At 38.4% G+C, this 18967-nt stretch overlaps 1 protein-coding gene across 1 annotated transcript in view; it reads right to left on the bottom strand.

Annotated features, from left to right (window-relative positions):
* Window positions 1-18747, bottom strand: part of LOC128357946 (carbohydrate sulfotransferase 8-like) — a 116903-nt gene extending 98156 nt beyond the window's left edge. Inside the window, exon 1 of the mRNA XM_053318380.1 lies at window positions 18588-18747. Within this exon, the coding sequence (XP_053174355.1) occupies window positions 18588-18747 (160 nt within the window). The remainder of the gene's footprint in view (window positions 1-18587) is intronic.
* Window positions 18748-18967: the final 220 nt, after the last annotated feature.

Below are 18967 nucleotides of genomic sequence, written 5' to 3'. Positions count from 1 at the left end.
GCTCAGCTGCTATAAACTCAAACGGTTTAGATTAGATATCAGTCATCAGCTGATCTCTTAACCTCCACCCCAAATGATGGAGACTTTTCGGTCAGAGATGCAATTATTCCGTGAACTAAAACAGCCTAGAGGGGGGTGTATGGAAAAAAAAAAGCGAAGTAGGTTTTTTCCATAAGTGTGAGCAGAATTCTTATTCTTAGTGAAGGGTCAAGAGCTGTGACCTGGCTCCAATCTTGGTGGCAGATCCAAATGTCTCCAGGAGCAAAATGACAAAGATTAACTGTCCCTTGGAGCTTGAAGGCTCATAATTAATGCCGCCTCACTTCCCTCTTTGCCTCTGCTGGAAGGAGGATTGACACTGAATTGATAGAGTTGCCATTTAGGGGTCAGCTGGACCGTGATGGGACAGATGGTATGAGCACGTACTTGACTGGTTTAAGCCTACATCGATCTGTTAGTAGAATTTTTAATGTTCATGTTCCCACAAAAAACTTTTTCTTAGGGTTATCTTTCTGAACAATACTGAAACCTTCAACAAGAAGCAAATATTTCACACTGGGGACGGAAGCAGTATTGCATTTTGGTTTTAAAGAAATGTAAATTAATAGATATATTGATAAGAGGGAGGAAATAGCTTGCATCATGAGGCTTTTATTGCTGTCTTTTTTTTCAAGCAATAAATAGACACAGCAGGCTTCGTCAGATCTTGAAGCCTTAAGTTTTTGAATGTGGTGTTGCTTCTCCTGGCTGTAGGCTGGGGTAAACATGATGAGTAGTGCCAGTCAATGTGTGGAGTACAGTGCAGTAAACAGCCTTAAAAAAGGGGCGGCTTTGAAAGGCTCCCTCCTACCTCTGAGTGGGCTCTGCAAATCCCTCCATTGAAGTGGGCTTATTTCTTAACAGCGCTCCTACCATTTTGTATGGATCCTCTGGAATCCTCTTTACACATAAACACCCACAATGAAGTTGGCAAAAAAAGAAGGAAATGTTCTGTCATGAAATATAGTCTGATTCATAATCAATAGTTGGGGGGCGTGAGAGGTAGGGTCCTGTTTTTTGTTCTTCGGCTGTCTGAAGATACCAGTAAGCAAAAGAGCCAGTGAGAAACATTACAATGGGATGAGTGTTTTCAACTCCAGTGGAGGTGGACTAAGTCGCCCACCACCTCCACCACCCCCAACCACCCATACAGCAGCTATTGGAAATGGAAGACAGTCCTACTATATATGGAGGTTAAGTCCTTTAACCTCTGCTTCACCTAAGCCAGTTCTCATAAAACAAGCAGTGCTGTGTTTTATAGCACAGGACAAAAAAATGCCTCAAAGACTTCTCAAGGTATCAGGAAATAAATATAAGGGAATCTTCTCTTTCATATCAACCTCTGAGAAAATTGGATAGGTAGTGAACAGCTCAATTTGTCTTGATGTAATTTAATGGTCTGTACCTGTTATGGGCTCAGTCTAATGCAGTAAAACACAATGAACAAAAATGCTTCTGACTCAGGGAAACTGCCTGGCAGCTGCCTGAAAGCTTTTCAATTTTCCGTGAAAGCTGTGTTAAAAGGCCACAGCATCAACTAAAAAAAAGGAAAACAAAACACACAAAAAAACCTAAATCCCCTGACAAACTTCTCTATTTCTCTATCTAAAAAAATGTCAGATATAATATGTGCCAATAATGACAGTGTTAAGGAGACAGTCATATTTTCTTGCAGAAAAAAAAAAGATTGGAGCATTTTTTTTGTTCATTTTTTCTTACTTGAAATTAAAGTTAAAGGGTTCATTTATTTGTCAAGAGTAAAAACATTACACACATTCTAAAATAAAGGCTGTCAGTGGTAAAATGAGGACTCATTTTTCATTTCATAAAAGTCTCCACATCACACATGGTCACTGCTGACTGGTAGTAATAGCGTCTGAAATGAGGTTTAGATTGTTGTGCTGTGTCCTCACAACTGACATTAATGGCCTCTCATTGAGTTGCTGAAGGCCATTAACTAAAAAAGAGGACAAAGCTTTGGAGCTCAGAGAAGTTGGGAAGTACTTTGCTGTACTTTGCTGTGTAATGGCTGCACTTTGAAGTGATGTGCCTCACTGGGTAGCCTATAGGAAAATAACTGAGGCAAAACATATGTTACCTGATTACAAAGTGACACCTGAGTGAAAGTATAGGAGAAGCATCTGCTAATGTGCATTGTATGGTTTTCAGAGATAAACCAAAAGACCAGTAGAGACAAAAAAGAGAGGACTGACAGTCACAAAATGAGGAAGGGGTTGCATTTCAAAATACAATGTGCATCTTTAATGGGATCGATATATATACAATGTTACAATGTTGGATGTTCAAGTGGCCAAACTGTCAATTAATGAGCTAAATGTTTGTAGAATATAACATATCATCATCACTGTGGCCGTTTCTGCTTTGACTGTTCTTCCCTGCATTTCTAACTGGTCCACTGAACAAACTGTGTCAACTGGTTTTTAGCGCCACTAATGAAGCACTGCTTATTCAGTTTGGAACATGTTTCATTTTCTGTAAATTCTTCACAATACATGTCTTCTGTTTCTTATTCTTTTAAAAGCTTTAAATATGAAGCAGTAAAGCAGGAAATGTAGGGGTTGCTGATGAGGTATGTTTGGGTTTCCTGCTACAGTATCAATCATAACACCAAGGTGCCAGTAAACAACACATGTGCAATGTAGCCACACCAATTAACTCATTGGCTAAAAGTAGGGTTGAAGGGAGGCTTAGCAATTATAGACTTTAGTAATTATCTCCCTTGTTGTAGCTTGATAAATGTGTTTGTCATCTTCCTAGAAAAAGCTATTTCCAGTGCAAACAGGGCTAGGGTGTCATCAGTCTACATTGTAAAAAAAAAGAAAAGAAAGAAGAGTGTAGCTAAACATGATAACTTCAGGAAAATTAAATTAGAACAAAGCACTGTGATGAACACATCCATATCAACAGGTTAAATAAACAATACATTTACACTAGAAACTATAAAGCAATCACTATGCAAAAGGTAATGTTTGCCAAATGTATCAATGGAGAAGCATTAATCCAATTTTAGTCAGTTCCTGAATATTTCTTCATTTACTTGTTCAAATGTTATTTATTTCAACTTGCCCTAAATATTGTTTTTGTCGAATCAGACAATCCTACGGGGATTTGATCTGCCCACTTCAAACACACTCTTCTGGATTGCTTAGGATTTATGTCATACTTAAAGGCAACTCGACAGTCAATCAAAAGAGAAAATGAGGTCCCAGCTTCAATTTCCTCACCTTTATTTTGCCATGGTTTTAGGGATTCAATCTGGAAACTTGACAGAATCATCCCTCTTATCAGTGCGTCTAATTGAGAATCAGGGTTGTGCCAAATAAAAACATCTTTGCACTGTCACTTTACCCTCAGGCACATAAATGTAAAAATTGATGGACACGACAAATAACAGGATCTCCAGTCTACATCATTTCCTGTCTGGTTTCACCTACATTAGCCATTGTTACAGACATACAACTCATCATCAGACCAGTAAACCAGACACAAAGCAGGAAATTGACTTTTTTGTCCAAGGCCAAGCTCATCATTTTGGATATTTGTCTAGCGCTGTCACTGTTTGATGAGCCAAAGTGATGTCTGGATTACAATGTAAGGCAGCAGTTGTTAATAGTAGACTAGAGTTTTCAAACTAAATACCTTCCACCATAATTCATGACACAGATTGCAAACCTTAAGTACTCTTTCCTTATTTAATAAAAAATGCATTGAATCAGAGGACTAACACTGCAACACTTAAATGTAGGTTATTCATTGTATTCTGATGCTGTGAAAGGTCCCAGATTGAACTCAGATTCTGCACAAAATTTGGAAAAATCGATAAGGCTGGCAAAAAGTCGAGTCCCAAAGCCCTTCTCCATGCCTGCACTGTGAATGTAGCCTCTGTGTGTGTGTGTGTGTGTGTGTGTGTGTGTGTGAGTGCACCACACCGCTGTCATGCTGTTTTGTTCCATTTCCCAATCACAAATCTGCTTCAAACAATCCACCACTATCTGATGTCTACATTTTCAGTCTATAAAAATGTGCGGTGGTATCATAAAATAGGCCAGAGAACCACACACACTGCTATTAATTTATGAATGCAATGTGTGTGCTGACAAAAGTTACACAAAGAAGATTTGAAACAAGGCAAGTAACGCTAGTGTTAGCATTTAATGGGACTTCCAACTGACCCATAGCTCCTCCTGGTTGAAGGCAAAACTGTTACTAAAGCCACAAGCTGGTTTATTTACAGGGACCAAACACCAAATTCAGAAGGATGGCACTGACCCAGAAAGTGAGGTAAACTATACACACTAAGCAGCATTTCAGTGAAAAAATGATTTATGTCTCTGCCCAATGTTTACTACTGTTACTGTAGCACAGGACACACTTTTCTGGAGTATGTATGGTTAAAAAAAACAAACTAAAGACATCCTTAATCGCAGCTGAGTTGAATAATTTCTGTATTTTTTCTATTGTATTGTGGAATATCTAGATACATATCAAATTGCCTGAGAGGAGGAAATATTCACTCAGACTAGTATCTTTATATATAAATAGAACCTGTTAAGATACTTATTTTGTACTTTAATTACAGCCATTTGCTATGTGATACTGTACATCAGCTACTGGAAAAAAAATGTTCACAACTTCATTCTATTGTCTTGGGTATTTGACCATTACCAATCAGTGTTTTGTAGCACCAGGCGACATCAAGCAAGCCAGCGCCAAGTGACTCCAAGGTATCCAAAATAGTATCAGGTCAAAGTAATTTCTCTCTCACTCTGCTGTACAGAAAACAACAAAGCGTATCCATTTCATATCATATGACTGGTGTTTCAGGATCAATAGCCCTGAGTCCACAAGGGAAAGCCCCATGGCTCTGGTCTGAAATCAAATTGTAAACAGCCTGAAATAGCTCCTGTGTGACTAATTCCCTCTCTCTGCCATAACTACTGAGATTGTAAGTGGCTTTTTTGTATAGACCAGAAAATTAGATTCTTTACCCTATTAGAGACACAAGCCCCATGTAGCTCTGTTAAAAAAAAAAAATCAAAAAAAAATCTGGCTTGTCAATATTAATAGCCAATATGATCAAAGATGGTCCTGCATGTTTTATTAGCCATCTGGCAGCTCTGTTGGGTAATTTAAAAGCAATTTTGGTGTTTTAACATTTGGGGGGAAACAAACAGAGTACGGGTGGGGGGGGTGAGGCTGATGAGAGACAAGGAGATACAGTAGGTACGGGCAATTAGCTGAACAGCAATCCACTTTTAAAAGGCTGGTTAATGCCTTGGTTGGATTGATTTACTCGCTGGAGCCTGGTGACAGCTCCCATATCACAGCAGCACTGCCCACTGAAGTGTGCATTACGACTTGGTGTTGGCAGCAATATGGCTTTTACATTTAAAAAAATCTGCACCCAGATGGAGTGGAAGGGCTCGAGAGACAAATTGACAGAGGGGTGCCTCCCATCACTTGTCAGCATTGTCAGGGGCAATGCCTTATTATCCCCAGTCTATTGGCTTCTATTCATGTCATTTATCATTCCCATCACCTTTTCTTTGTGGCCCACATCAGAGAGAGAGACGAGGTCTGGAGAGGATGTATGTATAAATATGTTGAAAATTGGCTCGGTATGGATTCCTTTGCTCGTGCAGACCTCTTTGTTTGGCGGCAGACAGGGGTGGCTTTTGTGTATCTGCCAGCAGGGCCACGGCTCTCTCCATCAATGGCACGCCATTCAAGAGATAAGCATCAGCTGGCGGCCCACTACACTGACACCACCACTTCCTCCCGGAGTCAGCAGATTACATTTTAGAAGTTGACAGCTTGTTATCACTCTGGATAGCAGGAGGGCTTAATCTTTTGTTCTTTTCTGGCTGGAGGAGGGCTGAGGAGTCGCCGGCTCAGGCCACTGAATCCTTCGACTTCCCTCCTTCTGCCCTCTGCAGTGACACACACGGTGAATAGGCCACTCTCTCCTCCGCTCTTTTCATCTTCCTTTAGGAGTGCCTGCACTTTGTAGAGGGATTACAGTGATGGAAGCCTCTGCAGTGCACAATGATATCCATTCAACATGTCTCCCTGGCAGACAGGGGATGGGTTCAAGTCTGATTTGATAATGGATACGCTGGCTTCAGTCTGCAGGGATGGATCACAGCTCCTAAGGCAGGGCTTGTCCTTTGGGAACAATCATGTGGAATCCCACTCAGAATAATATCCATGACCATAATAGAGGCAGAGAATGGCATGGTTCTTGTACAATATTGAAGCTCATATAGATAGCGTTCAGAGGAAAGCTTTTTCTTGGTTGAACTGTGAAAACAACATGCAACTGGGAAATTAAATATACAGAGAAGTGTGGAGAGAAGATGTTTTATGAGAAAAGGTGGGTCCCATACCCTTGCCAATATTCCACAAAGAAAACATGACATTTTTTATGGTAAATTTTGACCTTGATATGGCAGCTGCTTGTCCAGCTGCCTTTTGTCCAAGCTTTCAGCAGACAGACTTCATTTTAGTGGCTCATATATTTTGCCGCAGAGATCTGAAAGCCATTTGTTTATGAACAGATACTTAATAAAGAAGCACAAGCATAGGCACAGATAAAACTCATTTTGCTTTACAGAGTCCACTAAACTACAGAAGGAGGTTATATCTGAATCAAAAAATGAGCCTTGGATGCCTCATTGCTATGTTTGGGGGTGAATCACTTATACTCACAGATATTAATTAACCTGTTTAACAGAATAATAAAGTAGACTGTTTTGTTGTGCTAACAATAACCCATCTTGCATAATCTTGTCTTGCTGATGATAACTTGAGCAACCTTGAACATTGGCATTTATTATCACTGCTTTGCTTTTGAAGCTGCAAGATGTCTCCTTGGTGAGAACTGTTGTTATATAACCTCCCTCTCTCCTCCCACTCTCTCTTTGTATGTCTCTTCCTGTCTGTGGCGTCCACAACCTCTCAAGCTTACTGGAAGATGGCTACAAAGCTCAAACTTTCAAGCTTTTTTGGGTTGAGAATATTCTCAACACTTACGACACGGCTTTCTGCTTTTCTGAAGTGTTTGCAATGGTGAAGACAAGTTTCCTGACAGGCAAATGATGCTATATGAACAGACTCATATGGAGGCAGTGGCATTAGAAAAATCATACTGCTTATGCAACACATCAGTGCTGTCTGATGAAATTAATTCTACTAACAAAGTTTCTTTCTGTCAGATTGTAGACAGGCGGTAGATAGAATCTCCACCAACTTTCAGGAAAGTTTAAATACTCCTATCAACATTTAAGCCTGGATAGATGACTGGTTTGGTTCAGTACTCTACAGACTCCAGTAAATGCCCCTTTCACTGAGTCTGCATATTATTAGAGGACAAGTAAGATCCCAGAGGCAACAGGTTACCTCTGTGACCAATCTGCTTAATCATCTTTCTACTTCTCCTTCTAATAATTATGGAAAGATGACAACACAGTATGTTTTGTTAATTAATCCCAGATCTAAATTTATACTGGATACATTTCAACACTTGTCTCTTTAAAAAAGCTGAGATATCACACTTCTCCCTGCATTTATATCTTGGTGACAGCAGGCCTAAGCAGAAAGACAGAGACATTGTGAAGTCTAAGCTGTTGTCATAAGAAATGAATAAAAACACAATTTAAAGTTGAATGTCTCAGCAGGTGAAAAGAAGCAGGAACAAGAGCCACAGTGCAAGGGGAGGCATCGCATATTGAGGTGGACAAGAAATGATAATGTTTTCTTAAATCTTCCAGTATGAGTGACAGAAGCTGTAGTATATGGGAAAAATCACTATGTATCACAGTACACCGTCAGTACTTGACATCTATATCAATGTTAATGTATATAGATCTATACAACAATAAGTATGCCCTTTAAAAATATATAAATGTTCTCCTGTAAAAAAATAAAATAAAAATCAAGATGTCCAACAGCTGATAAATTCAACTTAAGTCTTAGTAACTGGTCAGAGGTTAGGAAAAGTCGTGCTAATAATGCTATTAAACAACTATCAGTTCTATCTTTTCATATTGCAATACACATACAATAGAACAGCCTATTCAAGTTCAACCAGATAATAAAATTCAGCACATAAATATTTGAGAAAGATTAAGATACACTGCAGAAAGCAAAAAGGCACAAGCTATTCCATTATACAAGAGCAAAATCTAACCATGCATGTTGTAGCTATTGTATTACATACTGTAGATGTCATTCTATTTAAAGCTGTGTTTCTTTGTTTGATTCATTAATGCTGTCAGTGAGATTTAAACTTAACCAACAGAGAACTAGTTGTTACACATACTATGTTACACTCGCTTTTAAACTGACATTTTTTTTGTTTCTAAGACAAGGAAAGAAAATTAAACAAACGCTTTTAATAAGAGCAGACATATCAGTTTAGCTCCATATCAGTCAAACAGTCACGTTGCTGTTATTATTAGTTTTTGATAACCAGTCCTGTCCTTATTAATTGGTGCTCCTAAGAGGAGCCGTCTTGTTCCTAGGGATGCCTGAAGAATCAATGTTGGACAGATAGCAGAATGACACTTACAGCCAGGACAATGCCATCGTGAGAAAGAAGCCAAATGCTGAGTTTAATCAGTGTCGGCACAGCTGTGTACTGCTGAGGCCAACCTGTTCGTAATTATTACAGGAGGACCATGGTTACAATACATGCATTGTTCAGGAGAGGTGTCCTGCAAACTATGTCTCAGTTGGCATTTCGGGTCAGTCAGAGCTCAAAGGCACACAATGTAACTGATATGTATTCAAAATGGGGGAAGCACAAAGGGTAAACAGATGTGACATCTTTACAGATGTCTTTCTAAAATCACTATTAGTTTGAATTTTCATCGGATATAGATGCTATCCTGAAATAAATATGGCCAGTCATCCAAAACAATCAGATATGGGCAGAAAATTGGAATTCAGAGCCTGAATGTCAATGTGAACTTGACCTTTGTTTGTGGCTATATCTATGATTTCTGTCTATTTCTATCTATGTTTATCTGAAACCATCTCTATAAAGTTGAAACCTTTGGTGTTCAGAGCCACAGACAGTGTGAAGAGTGTTCAATTATGTTGTTTGTGCAGTGACATACAGTAGCATGGCCAAGACTGAGACAGACAGACGTCAAGAAGCAGCATCTGTGATTACTGTCTTCAAAGACATTTTCAAAAATCAGCCTCACTGTTGGTTCCACCTGGTGCTCTAGCCTTGCTCGGTTTTATTCCCTTTGGAGTTTTTAATGTTACCCAGCGTGGCATTATGGAAAATGGCAACCTGAAAGCTCCCCCACCACCAGCGGGACAGCCAAGCCATGCTCTGCTGCTCAGTTGGGGTCCTAACCCTGTCTGCTTGTCAGTGGCTCAAAATATGCTCTTCAACTCTGGTGAGTTGAAAAAAAGATCACAACATATATTTTGTTGGTTTTATTTTGTTGTTTTGTTTTAATCAATGGCCTCTCTTGGTCCCCCCTCATACTGTTTGGTTGATTTCTGATCTGTTTTTCATTTTTGCTGGTTTGATGGATAGCAAGATCAGCTGTTTTGAAGGTTTTTTTTTAATTCTGAGAGTGAAGAGCAGTTCAGTGACGTAGCTCCTGCTGTGCAGTAATGTGATTTGTGGATGTACCCACAATCCCATTGGACTCTTACAGAGTGGTCTTTCTCTTACAATATATAAGAACAAAGGAAACATTACAAGTTTTGTATGGTTTTCTAATCTTATTACACCACAACATGAGTGTTCAAAATTACTCACTTTTCTTTCACTTGTTTACATATTTATATCTAGTTTTTTACAATATCCTCTGCTGAAACAGGAATGAGAAAAATAAAATCTATTTGTATAGATTGGCATACAGACGCCATTGGCGAGCAGGATCAGATGGCAGGGAAAACAGATTATGTTGCAAGGCTCCCTTGGCATAACCCCGGGCCTTAATGTTAATGGAAAACCATATGACCTTGCAGTTGCCTCTGAGCGGCTTCATTTTAAATCCAATTGACATGGCCCAGGTCTGAAAGATGCTGGAGTGGTGGTGATGCAGGCACCTGATACCTATGCATGAAAATCGTCTGCTTTTCTACTTTTTTTTCCTTTTCAGGGTATCCCAGAGGCCCCTTGGTTTCCTCTGCTCCCTGAGGTGAACAGGGGAAGGCATAACAGTGGTTGCTGTAATAGTTGTTGGCATCCCCACACCCCATGCCAAATGTTATGTGATCCGAACACTGTGCAGGATGTTAAAGCTTATATTGCAATGCTTTAACTTTCCAATCAAGGTATGTTGTATTTATGTCCAAAAGACAGAACACCCTTGTTTTTAGGGAGGAAATTGTACATGAGGTTGTGTAAAATCACTGTGATGGAGTTGGCTTTGCCAAGTATTGCTTTCCAATGATCTTCCTGCTCTGGGGGGAATGGAGGGGATAGTGCCAACACAACACAAACAGGCTTTGTTAAAGTAGCTTTGAGTACAAAGACGAAGAATGGAAAAGCAGGGTAAAATAACATTCAGTTCTTTCCACTAACACCCAGTGGTGGATTTGTATTAAAATACAACGCAGCTCCACTGCTCTGAGGGTCATCAGCACGATTTAATTACATTAAGAGACAGCTAAACTGGACTTTGCAAACAGACAAGGCTTAAGGGATTACTGGACCTCTGACGGAGAGATCAAATTTTACCTTGGAGCATGAAACAATATGCCCAGTTCCTGGCAGGCTCCATGTGGACAGGGATAGAGGCGTGGGGAGTTGGTGGGGGCCAGTGATGGTCTGCCAGATGCTTCATTTTATTCCGCTTTTTTATTTTTCTGGATTCAAAATGGCCTGTATGTAAAAAGCATTCAACCTTAGAAAAAAAACTTGATATAGCTTGATACAGCCAAAACAAGTCTCATTGCATTTAAATCTTTCCTGTGTAAAACTTTGCACAGGAAAGATTTTTGCAATTATTTCAGAGCTTCATTGAACACTACATTGCCTCTGCAGTTGCCAGCTTACTGTATGGCATACTGCCTAAATGTTGCATGATTGAATATGGACCTTTTGCTTCTTTTCCTTTCTTTTTAGTAGCAGGCGTAGTAAGAGAATTGACTAGGCTATATCATGGGATTAAATGTATTGCAGCATTCAAAGGAAAAAGTGTTTTTTGTTTGTTTGTTTGTTTACTTCATTCATGGAAAGGCAGTCAATAGAATCTGACATTTTGAGACTGTGGCCTTTAACTGTGCCAGCATCACCTTACAGTTGATGTCAGCAATGGGAGTTATGAAATGAAATCAAAAAGTATTGATGATTTTTCTCTGCTAGAAGATGGTTTTTTAACATTCATCTAAACCAGTTAGTGAATTGTGAAAACACAGAAAGTCAAGAGACTGAATGATTTCTTCGAACCTTCTGTAACTTTGATCACTCAGAGACAAGCTGTAAACAAAGCACTGACATGTTAAGTGGCTTTGGTAGCTTCTAGCTCTTGACTTTTTTATTTACACATTGAGCATAAACAGAACTACATTAGCATTCATTATTTAGGGTCTTATGCATGGCCACCTGGCATATGTAATTCCAATATTCACTTTTATCTGAAAAAATATGACTTAAGCTAAATGCTCTACAAAGTTAACCACCTAGTCGCAAACTTTGTCTGCAGTGGATTTTTTCAACCCAAAACACGCTCTACTGTAAGAGCAATGAGAGTGAATGAAAACAGTATGAATTAAAAGTTGGGGGTCAGATACACAACCTACAAGCAACACCTCTCACAATAGCTCAGCTTATAGTTATTTGATCGAGTGTTTCTGAAAAATATCAGTAATACCTGATTTTTACATTTTAAATAATTGGTTCTTAAATGTATATTAAAATTGTTACCAAACCTAACTGTGATAAGTGGGGTAATCTGTCATGGAAAGGAAAAACTCCTAATAGTCGACTGATCAGTAATATGAGAATATTTATTTAATCTTTATTTAATCAGGCAGTCTCATTGAGTGTAAAATCCCTTTTCCTAGAGAGACCAGAGATCAAGAAATATTCATAGGACAAGAACACAATCAGTAGACAGAAGCAACACAACTACACAATTAATAAAACTGTTAAAATATTCATAAACATATCAGATAATAAAGTTTTCAAATCTCCTAGAGTAATGTAACACTCTAGTTTGGGGGCAGTTTGCAGCTCATTGTAAAAGGTGGATTGTACCTGAACCAGTTCTGCCAACATTTGTCCAAACATGAGGGATGTATTTACTGGATCATGTACTAGTTACTAGATTTAAATGAGACAAGACATGCAAGCTTCAACAATAGAGCATTATAGATGATAACATGAGATGTTTGTTTTCTTCTTGACTGTAAGAACTTGACTGTCCATCCAGCCATGTGATACAGAGAACAATGATGACTGTAAAAATTTGTCATTTGTGATAAAGCGTAATGCATTATGATACACAGGATTTAACTACTGAAGTGTAGACGGGGCAGCGTGACATAACAGACTATCCTCATAGTCAAGGAAAGACATGAAGGTTGACTGCACAATAGTTTTATGGTTGGAGGAAGACAGACTACCTTTGATAGTACACAAGAAGCCTAGTTAGTTTTTTTGATTATTGAGTCAAATGTTGAATATGTATCTTAAATGAAGGCGAGTAGTTATAAATTGACCAGTGATCCTAGGACTTTTGCGAAACAAGAAGTTAAGATATTGGACATTAGTTGTTGAGATCAGTGACATCACCAATTTTGTGTAAAGAAACTGCTAAGACACTTTTCCATGAAGCTGGAATTATGCCTGTTAAAGGTTTGGTTAAAAATATGTGCTAAATGTGGACAGATGAAAGGGGCACTGAGATGAAAATGAGGTGTTTTTTTTCAACTTAAGCAGAGTGTTGTAAAGCTTACCAAACTAAAAAATAATAGAAATGCAGATACATCAATAAGTAAAAGACCAGAAGAGAGTGATTCAAAGCTTCACCTATTGATTATCTATTAGAAACATGACCAGATATTTATTTGATTTGTGGTGGGAGATGTGTCAAGAATTATTAGGAGATACTATAGTGTTTCAAAATGTAGTGGAACTATCTCAGTCAGAGAGAGCTGACTGATCATTAGGTTTAGGTGCAGAGGTTAGGTGCAGAGGTTTCTTTATTGCCTAAAGGTTAACCAGTTCTCAATATTATCCTCAATTCTCATTATCCTCAGTCCTCCATTACATCTGTATGAAATGTCAGAAGATGGAGCACTGTCACTTTGTGACTGAATTCAAGTTTTGGCTTGTTTTTAATACTATTAAACCATTTTTACAGCAGATCATGTAAACAGGCCTGATGCCAATAACAGGGCATTACAAAAGCTGCTATAGGTTTTAAATCAGGCCAGCAGTCACTGTTTTTTCTTGCTTTTCTTTTTGGTGTGTAAATAAAACGAAGCTGAATGATTCTGTGGCAGTTCAGTTCAGTCTGTTGTGGAGGAAAAGGCACTTCTACAGTAAGTACACTTTTTTTTACCTGTGGTCTAGAAGTGATCAACTAAAAATCTTCCAGTTCAACTTTGGTTCATACCAGCATTTCAATCTGATCAACTTAGCTAAAACTTCTGAGGTAAAATGTAAGTTTTTTTTGTCTTGTTACTTCCAAAATAACCAAATTAAATTCACTTTAAGGGCCACACAACTAAACTGGTGGAATTGTTTAAAGGTGAACAATATAAGTTTTGATAAATGATTTCAAAGGATTCAAATTTGATGAGTGGATTTGATACTGGATTTATATTCAGTAAAATGCTATCAGTGATTCACATCCTTGCTTTTTATTCCATTAGCAGATGTGATGACACGTTCATGCCTCATGAGGTTTCTGTTCTTTTCCAGTGTCATCTACAGCTGATCAGCGCTGTAAACTGTTGACACCTGCATGCTGCAGCTGGAAGCTGATGAGTCGAGCAACAAAGAGGGCTGAGTGAAATAGTATGCACAACTAATTTCCTTAATTACAAGAGACATATTTATTTTAAATGCACAACTGAGGGCCATCAAAACATCAGATCAGTTTTTTTTTTTATTTTCCTTGAAACTAACATGTTTTGACAAGCTCCTCCTGTCAAGACTGCTATTTAATTACATATTCATCCTAAAACTGCAGGACATGGATTAGAAAAATAACACAAAACAGCATGCATGAAGAACAGGAAGTCCATTTTTTAAATTTGCATTTGTTACTTTTGTTGAAAGCACTAAAACAAATGGCTTGGTAATCACTTACACTGATATCCAGGTACTTTCTTGCTTGTAAACACACATTTTCACTGACACATGCAACGGGGCAGCGACTCTCCTCCATCTATGGATTGCTCTGTGTTTCGGTTTGTGAGGTGACACACACAGGCTGACCCTCCACTCAGCAGAGCAATTGGTCCTCACAGCCATACACATCTGAGAAATGCCCAGAGGTGTAAATTTGCGCAGGCAATTTATCTGAACTGCTCGCTCTTCAGGTGTCTCTTCACCCTGAGAAACCGTCTGCTGTTTCTCCAATTGTCCTTAAACAATTACTTTGGAGAAACTGCAGTTTCCTCAGCTACCATTGTGCGGGCTATCGAAATCATGGAGATACAAAGCTCTCAAGCACAATGCAAGCCAAATAAAGAGGTGGAGAAGGAGGGGGAGGCTGATAAAAGCTGACACCCAATGTATTATAACTCAGCTCTATTAGATATGAGCTTCTGCTAGGTTGAAGCACCATAGCTTAAGGCAAAGATACTGCTTGCTCATTGTGCTTTAGTGAGGGGGCTGGGAGACTGTAGCTACTGTGTTCTGTATACAGCACACAGTCTCTCATGCATGATTTAGTAAACTGGAATTCTTATTTCAATATTCAAGTAGCGATACAGCAGGCGAGATAAAAAAAAGATGTGCTTCGGTTGCAAAAATTTCCCTAAGACATACATTATATGCTGAAAAAAATGCAAGTAATGAAAAGAAAGAGAAATCTATGACATACTGCTATCTCTTGTTAGCAGTTGTTCACACTCACATTTTTCAAAGAGAAAAAACAAACACACATTTGTGAGTGATGAATAGCTTGCCACACTATTCATTATACTGTACGTTGCCCAACAGACAGTGATTAAAAGTTTGTTTCTGAGTTACATAATGTCTATTAAACTTGTTAATTGTTATGCTATGATGATGTGACAGTACATCAAAGCTGGTGGAGGTTATTTTCTTACATCAATTATAATGAGATGGATCTTTGAACTCCAAAACTGGATTACTGTCCCTCTGTATTTTATCTCTTTTTGTTTTTAAAACAACTATTTTATATCCGCAGATATAAAGACACCCTTCTCCTCTAAGCCAAATGTTTTGTTTCCAAACTATAATAATCTAGAGCATATGGACAATAAAAGGTAATTTAAAAAATATAATTTCCTAAACTTCATTTTCTACAATATAATTCAGTCCAGTACACCACCACAAACTACCACTAGCACGATAACATAAATTAAAATCTCTCTGTCAATATAACCTGAACATTTTAAAAAGGTAAAATTGCTGTACAAGTGTACCTTAATGCATATTTAATTGATGGAATACACTTAGGTCTAAGTGTATTAAATTGATTTTTTATCATGCTCTTTTGTTTCTCTGAGACATTAAGTCTGATTTAGTAAAAGATATTTAAACAAATGGGATATTCTTAGAGTGACCCATCCTGTTACTCTGCACTAAGGTATGTTCAAACAAGAAAGCACATTTTGTTGAACACATAAGCAAACCTCTGGGGCACATTTTACCCTTGGTTTAAATGATTAGGTAGCCATTACAGCAGAACACCTTCCCCACAAGCTACATGGTTCAAATTGTTTGATACAAGGGGTTCACTTGAGGTAAAAGTAAGACCAGGTGGGAGTTACTGTGGAAGAAACTGAGCCTGGAAGTCAAAGTTCTTATTAAGACTGAAATATGGATTTCAGTTATTGTAGCCTTTACTACCAGCTCAACAATTCCTGTATTCAGCTGGTTAAGAATCAATTATTTGCATTATTTACAGGAGTGTGCTGTGGGACACTGATTATTTATACAAAAAAGTTATAGCATGTATTTCATATCTGCAGAATAGAGTTATGTAGTGTAGTTAGAACTTCAGAATGTTAAAAAAGCAGGTTTACTGAGTTATCAGGACAATTTTGCAGAGTAAAACCTGGAACCTGGCAAAATTAAGACACAAACCTGATTCATGCACTTGAAAAACACTTTATGGAAAGTGGATCTAAATCAAAGTATGTGTTATGTAAGATTATTAAATACCGACAAAAGTTCATAAAACATTAACTGTACTTGTGATGAGTGTGGAATTGTATATTGTAGTCCATAGAGTATGTGCTGATTCTGAGCATGAAAGCACATCTTCAGAGCTCTATGTGTAATGAAACATTTCTTCATGCAAGGAAACATGAACAATTGTCAAAAAGAATAAGCAGAGGTCTGGTTTTTACACTGCTAAGGGGTTTAAACCCCACATTTGATGTTGCCTCACAAAGATTCCAAAAATTAAAAATACATATAAAATAAATATGAATTAGATCATATGGCAATGCTTAAAAGAAGTCAGACAGTGCAAGAAACCCTAGAAGGCAGTAGATACAATCCAACAAATATAAATGATACAGGTTGCACACAAATCTGTTGATTAGCTAAACTTATTTGAAAAAGGAAATGCAGGTGAATGGTACCCACACTGTCTGTTTTAAACATCACAGTTCAACCGTGTCCTGCTGTACTTGCCAGTTTTCCTGTAACCTGTTGGCGCCTTTGCAATATGTATAATCTAATTGAATGCCTCCCTTAGGACTGCTAACACTGACCAGAGCTATTATTGAAAAATGATACCTCAAAGACATAGGATGGGGCTAGATGGGACTATAGCATCAAGAATTACATTAACTCCACTTAAGTCCCACCAAGAAATGACCAGATATTTGGCAAACTCCTGTCTGATTTGCTTTGCTCAGATGCCGTTTCTCATATTCTCAGCTGAATTGCCATAGCGACCCCCTCTGCACTGTAGTAAACAGTGTGAGTTCATGTTCCTCCTGTTGGTATGCTAGCTGTGTGATGAAAATGCATTGTTTCTCCATAAAATGACCTATTGGGATGAACCAGAAACTGTGAAAATGACAGAATGGAGGCAGACAGAGAGAGACCACCTGTGACCTGCTACAGTAGCTCCTCTGGTGCTGCTCACCCTTGTTAGTGCTGTTAGCAGGCAGCAGCCTGAGGACGGGCCCCAGGCCCAGCCTTGATAACATACCCCTTGAAAAATCTCCACAAACAACAAAAGAGTTTCATTCAGAACAAGACTGCTATATGCAATAATATGTCTTTTAGGAGGCAACATTTTGTTTGGCATTTTCTGTGCTTCCTGTCTGTTTTATTTCTCTATGTGACCCATTATTCTGGCTACCATTGTTGTTTCAGTCATTTTTTGTCTGACCTTCATCTGTCTGCACTTGGCTCCTACCTACCTGCTATTAAAGTGCTGAATATTATTATTATTAATGTTTAAACGAAAAAATACTCTATTATTGTTAGTGTGCAGCACTTTTAAATAGTCATTGTAGTGGGAATATGATGCTAGAAATGACCTTTTAAATGCTACACATCTGCACTCTTGTTTAATCATGAATTTACAACAAACTCCATATCTTCACCAGCAAATAATGAAATAATACAGCCCCAGCAAGAAATCTCTGGCTCCACTTATGTGATACCCCCTAAAAGTGATGTAGTCCATTGGTGTAACAGTTACAGCTTTCACAGCTGATTTTACACAGTATCTGACTATTGTTGCTACAAATAAAAATTGTAATGACTGAAAACTATCAGTTTGGTATATTTTTTGAATGCATCAACCAATTTCTAACAAGATCTTACAGGTCTCGTTCTGATATGTGTTATGAATATTAAATGCTGCTTTTCATGGTGTGTATATTTGTACATAATACAAATATTACTGCATGCAAATATGTTGTATGTGAGCTTGTGTGAGTGTCCTACTGTATGTGTGTTTCCATCATTATGAGTGGGCTCTCTTTTGCTTTTTCTCGCGAGTAACCAAAAGAACCTGACAATCAGGGAAATATTAGAGGGTTGGAGAGATTCCACTCTAGCTAAGTGGCTCTTATTGCTGGGGAGTGTGACACTGCTTTGATATTCATAATGATTCACAGTCCTGTTGACACATGATAGAGCTGATTCTCTGTGGATTGCAGCTTTTCCAGTTCAGTGTGCGTGAGGATTTTGCCCCCACATTAGTGCTCTGGTGTCCATTCAAAGATTAAAAATGTGCTATGAGAAAATTGGTCAGACCTTCAATTTTGCAATCATGTAAATAGCTTTGCCAGTAGTGTGAATTATGTTGAGTTCTCTTTGATGCTTATGTGTGGAAGCCATAGTAGTTGAGCTTTGTGATGTTTTAGGACAAGTAAAGACTGACCTGGGCCTTGTTGTTGGGCCATCTCTGACAGATCCTGTTGGTGGATGAAGAGAACCAGACCTCCAGCAGCGAACAACAGGAGAAACCAGAAGGAACAGGGCACCCTCCTCTTTCGTCCACACAGGGAGTCCACCACCATTCTCCACTTCACCAACAGCATGATGTGGCACAGTCAGGTGCTAATGTAATAAGTTCTAGAGAAAATCAAAGAAAGCAGGAAATGAGGAGAGTGGAATAAACAAAACAGTTGATACACACAAGCCAAGATACAAGCCAAGTAAGCAGGACAAACATTGCATCAAAACAACAGGGAACTACTGTAGAGGTTTTAAAACAGCATATGGTTCCATATAGAGCAAACTTGAAGTGTAGGCTAGCGA

Source organism: Scomber japonicus, chromosome 1 (assembly GCF_027409825.1).
Source record: "Scomber japonicus isolate fScoJap1 chromosome 1, fScoJap1.pri, whole genome shotgun sequence".
NCBI classification, from domain to species: Eukaryota; Metazoa; Chordata; class Actinopteri; order Scombriformes; family Scombridae; genus Scomber; species Scomber japonicus.
The sequence above is the reverse complement of the archived record's forward strand: the minus strand, read 5'-3'. Positions and strand labels throughout refer to the sequence as shown.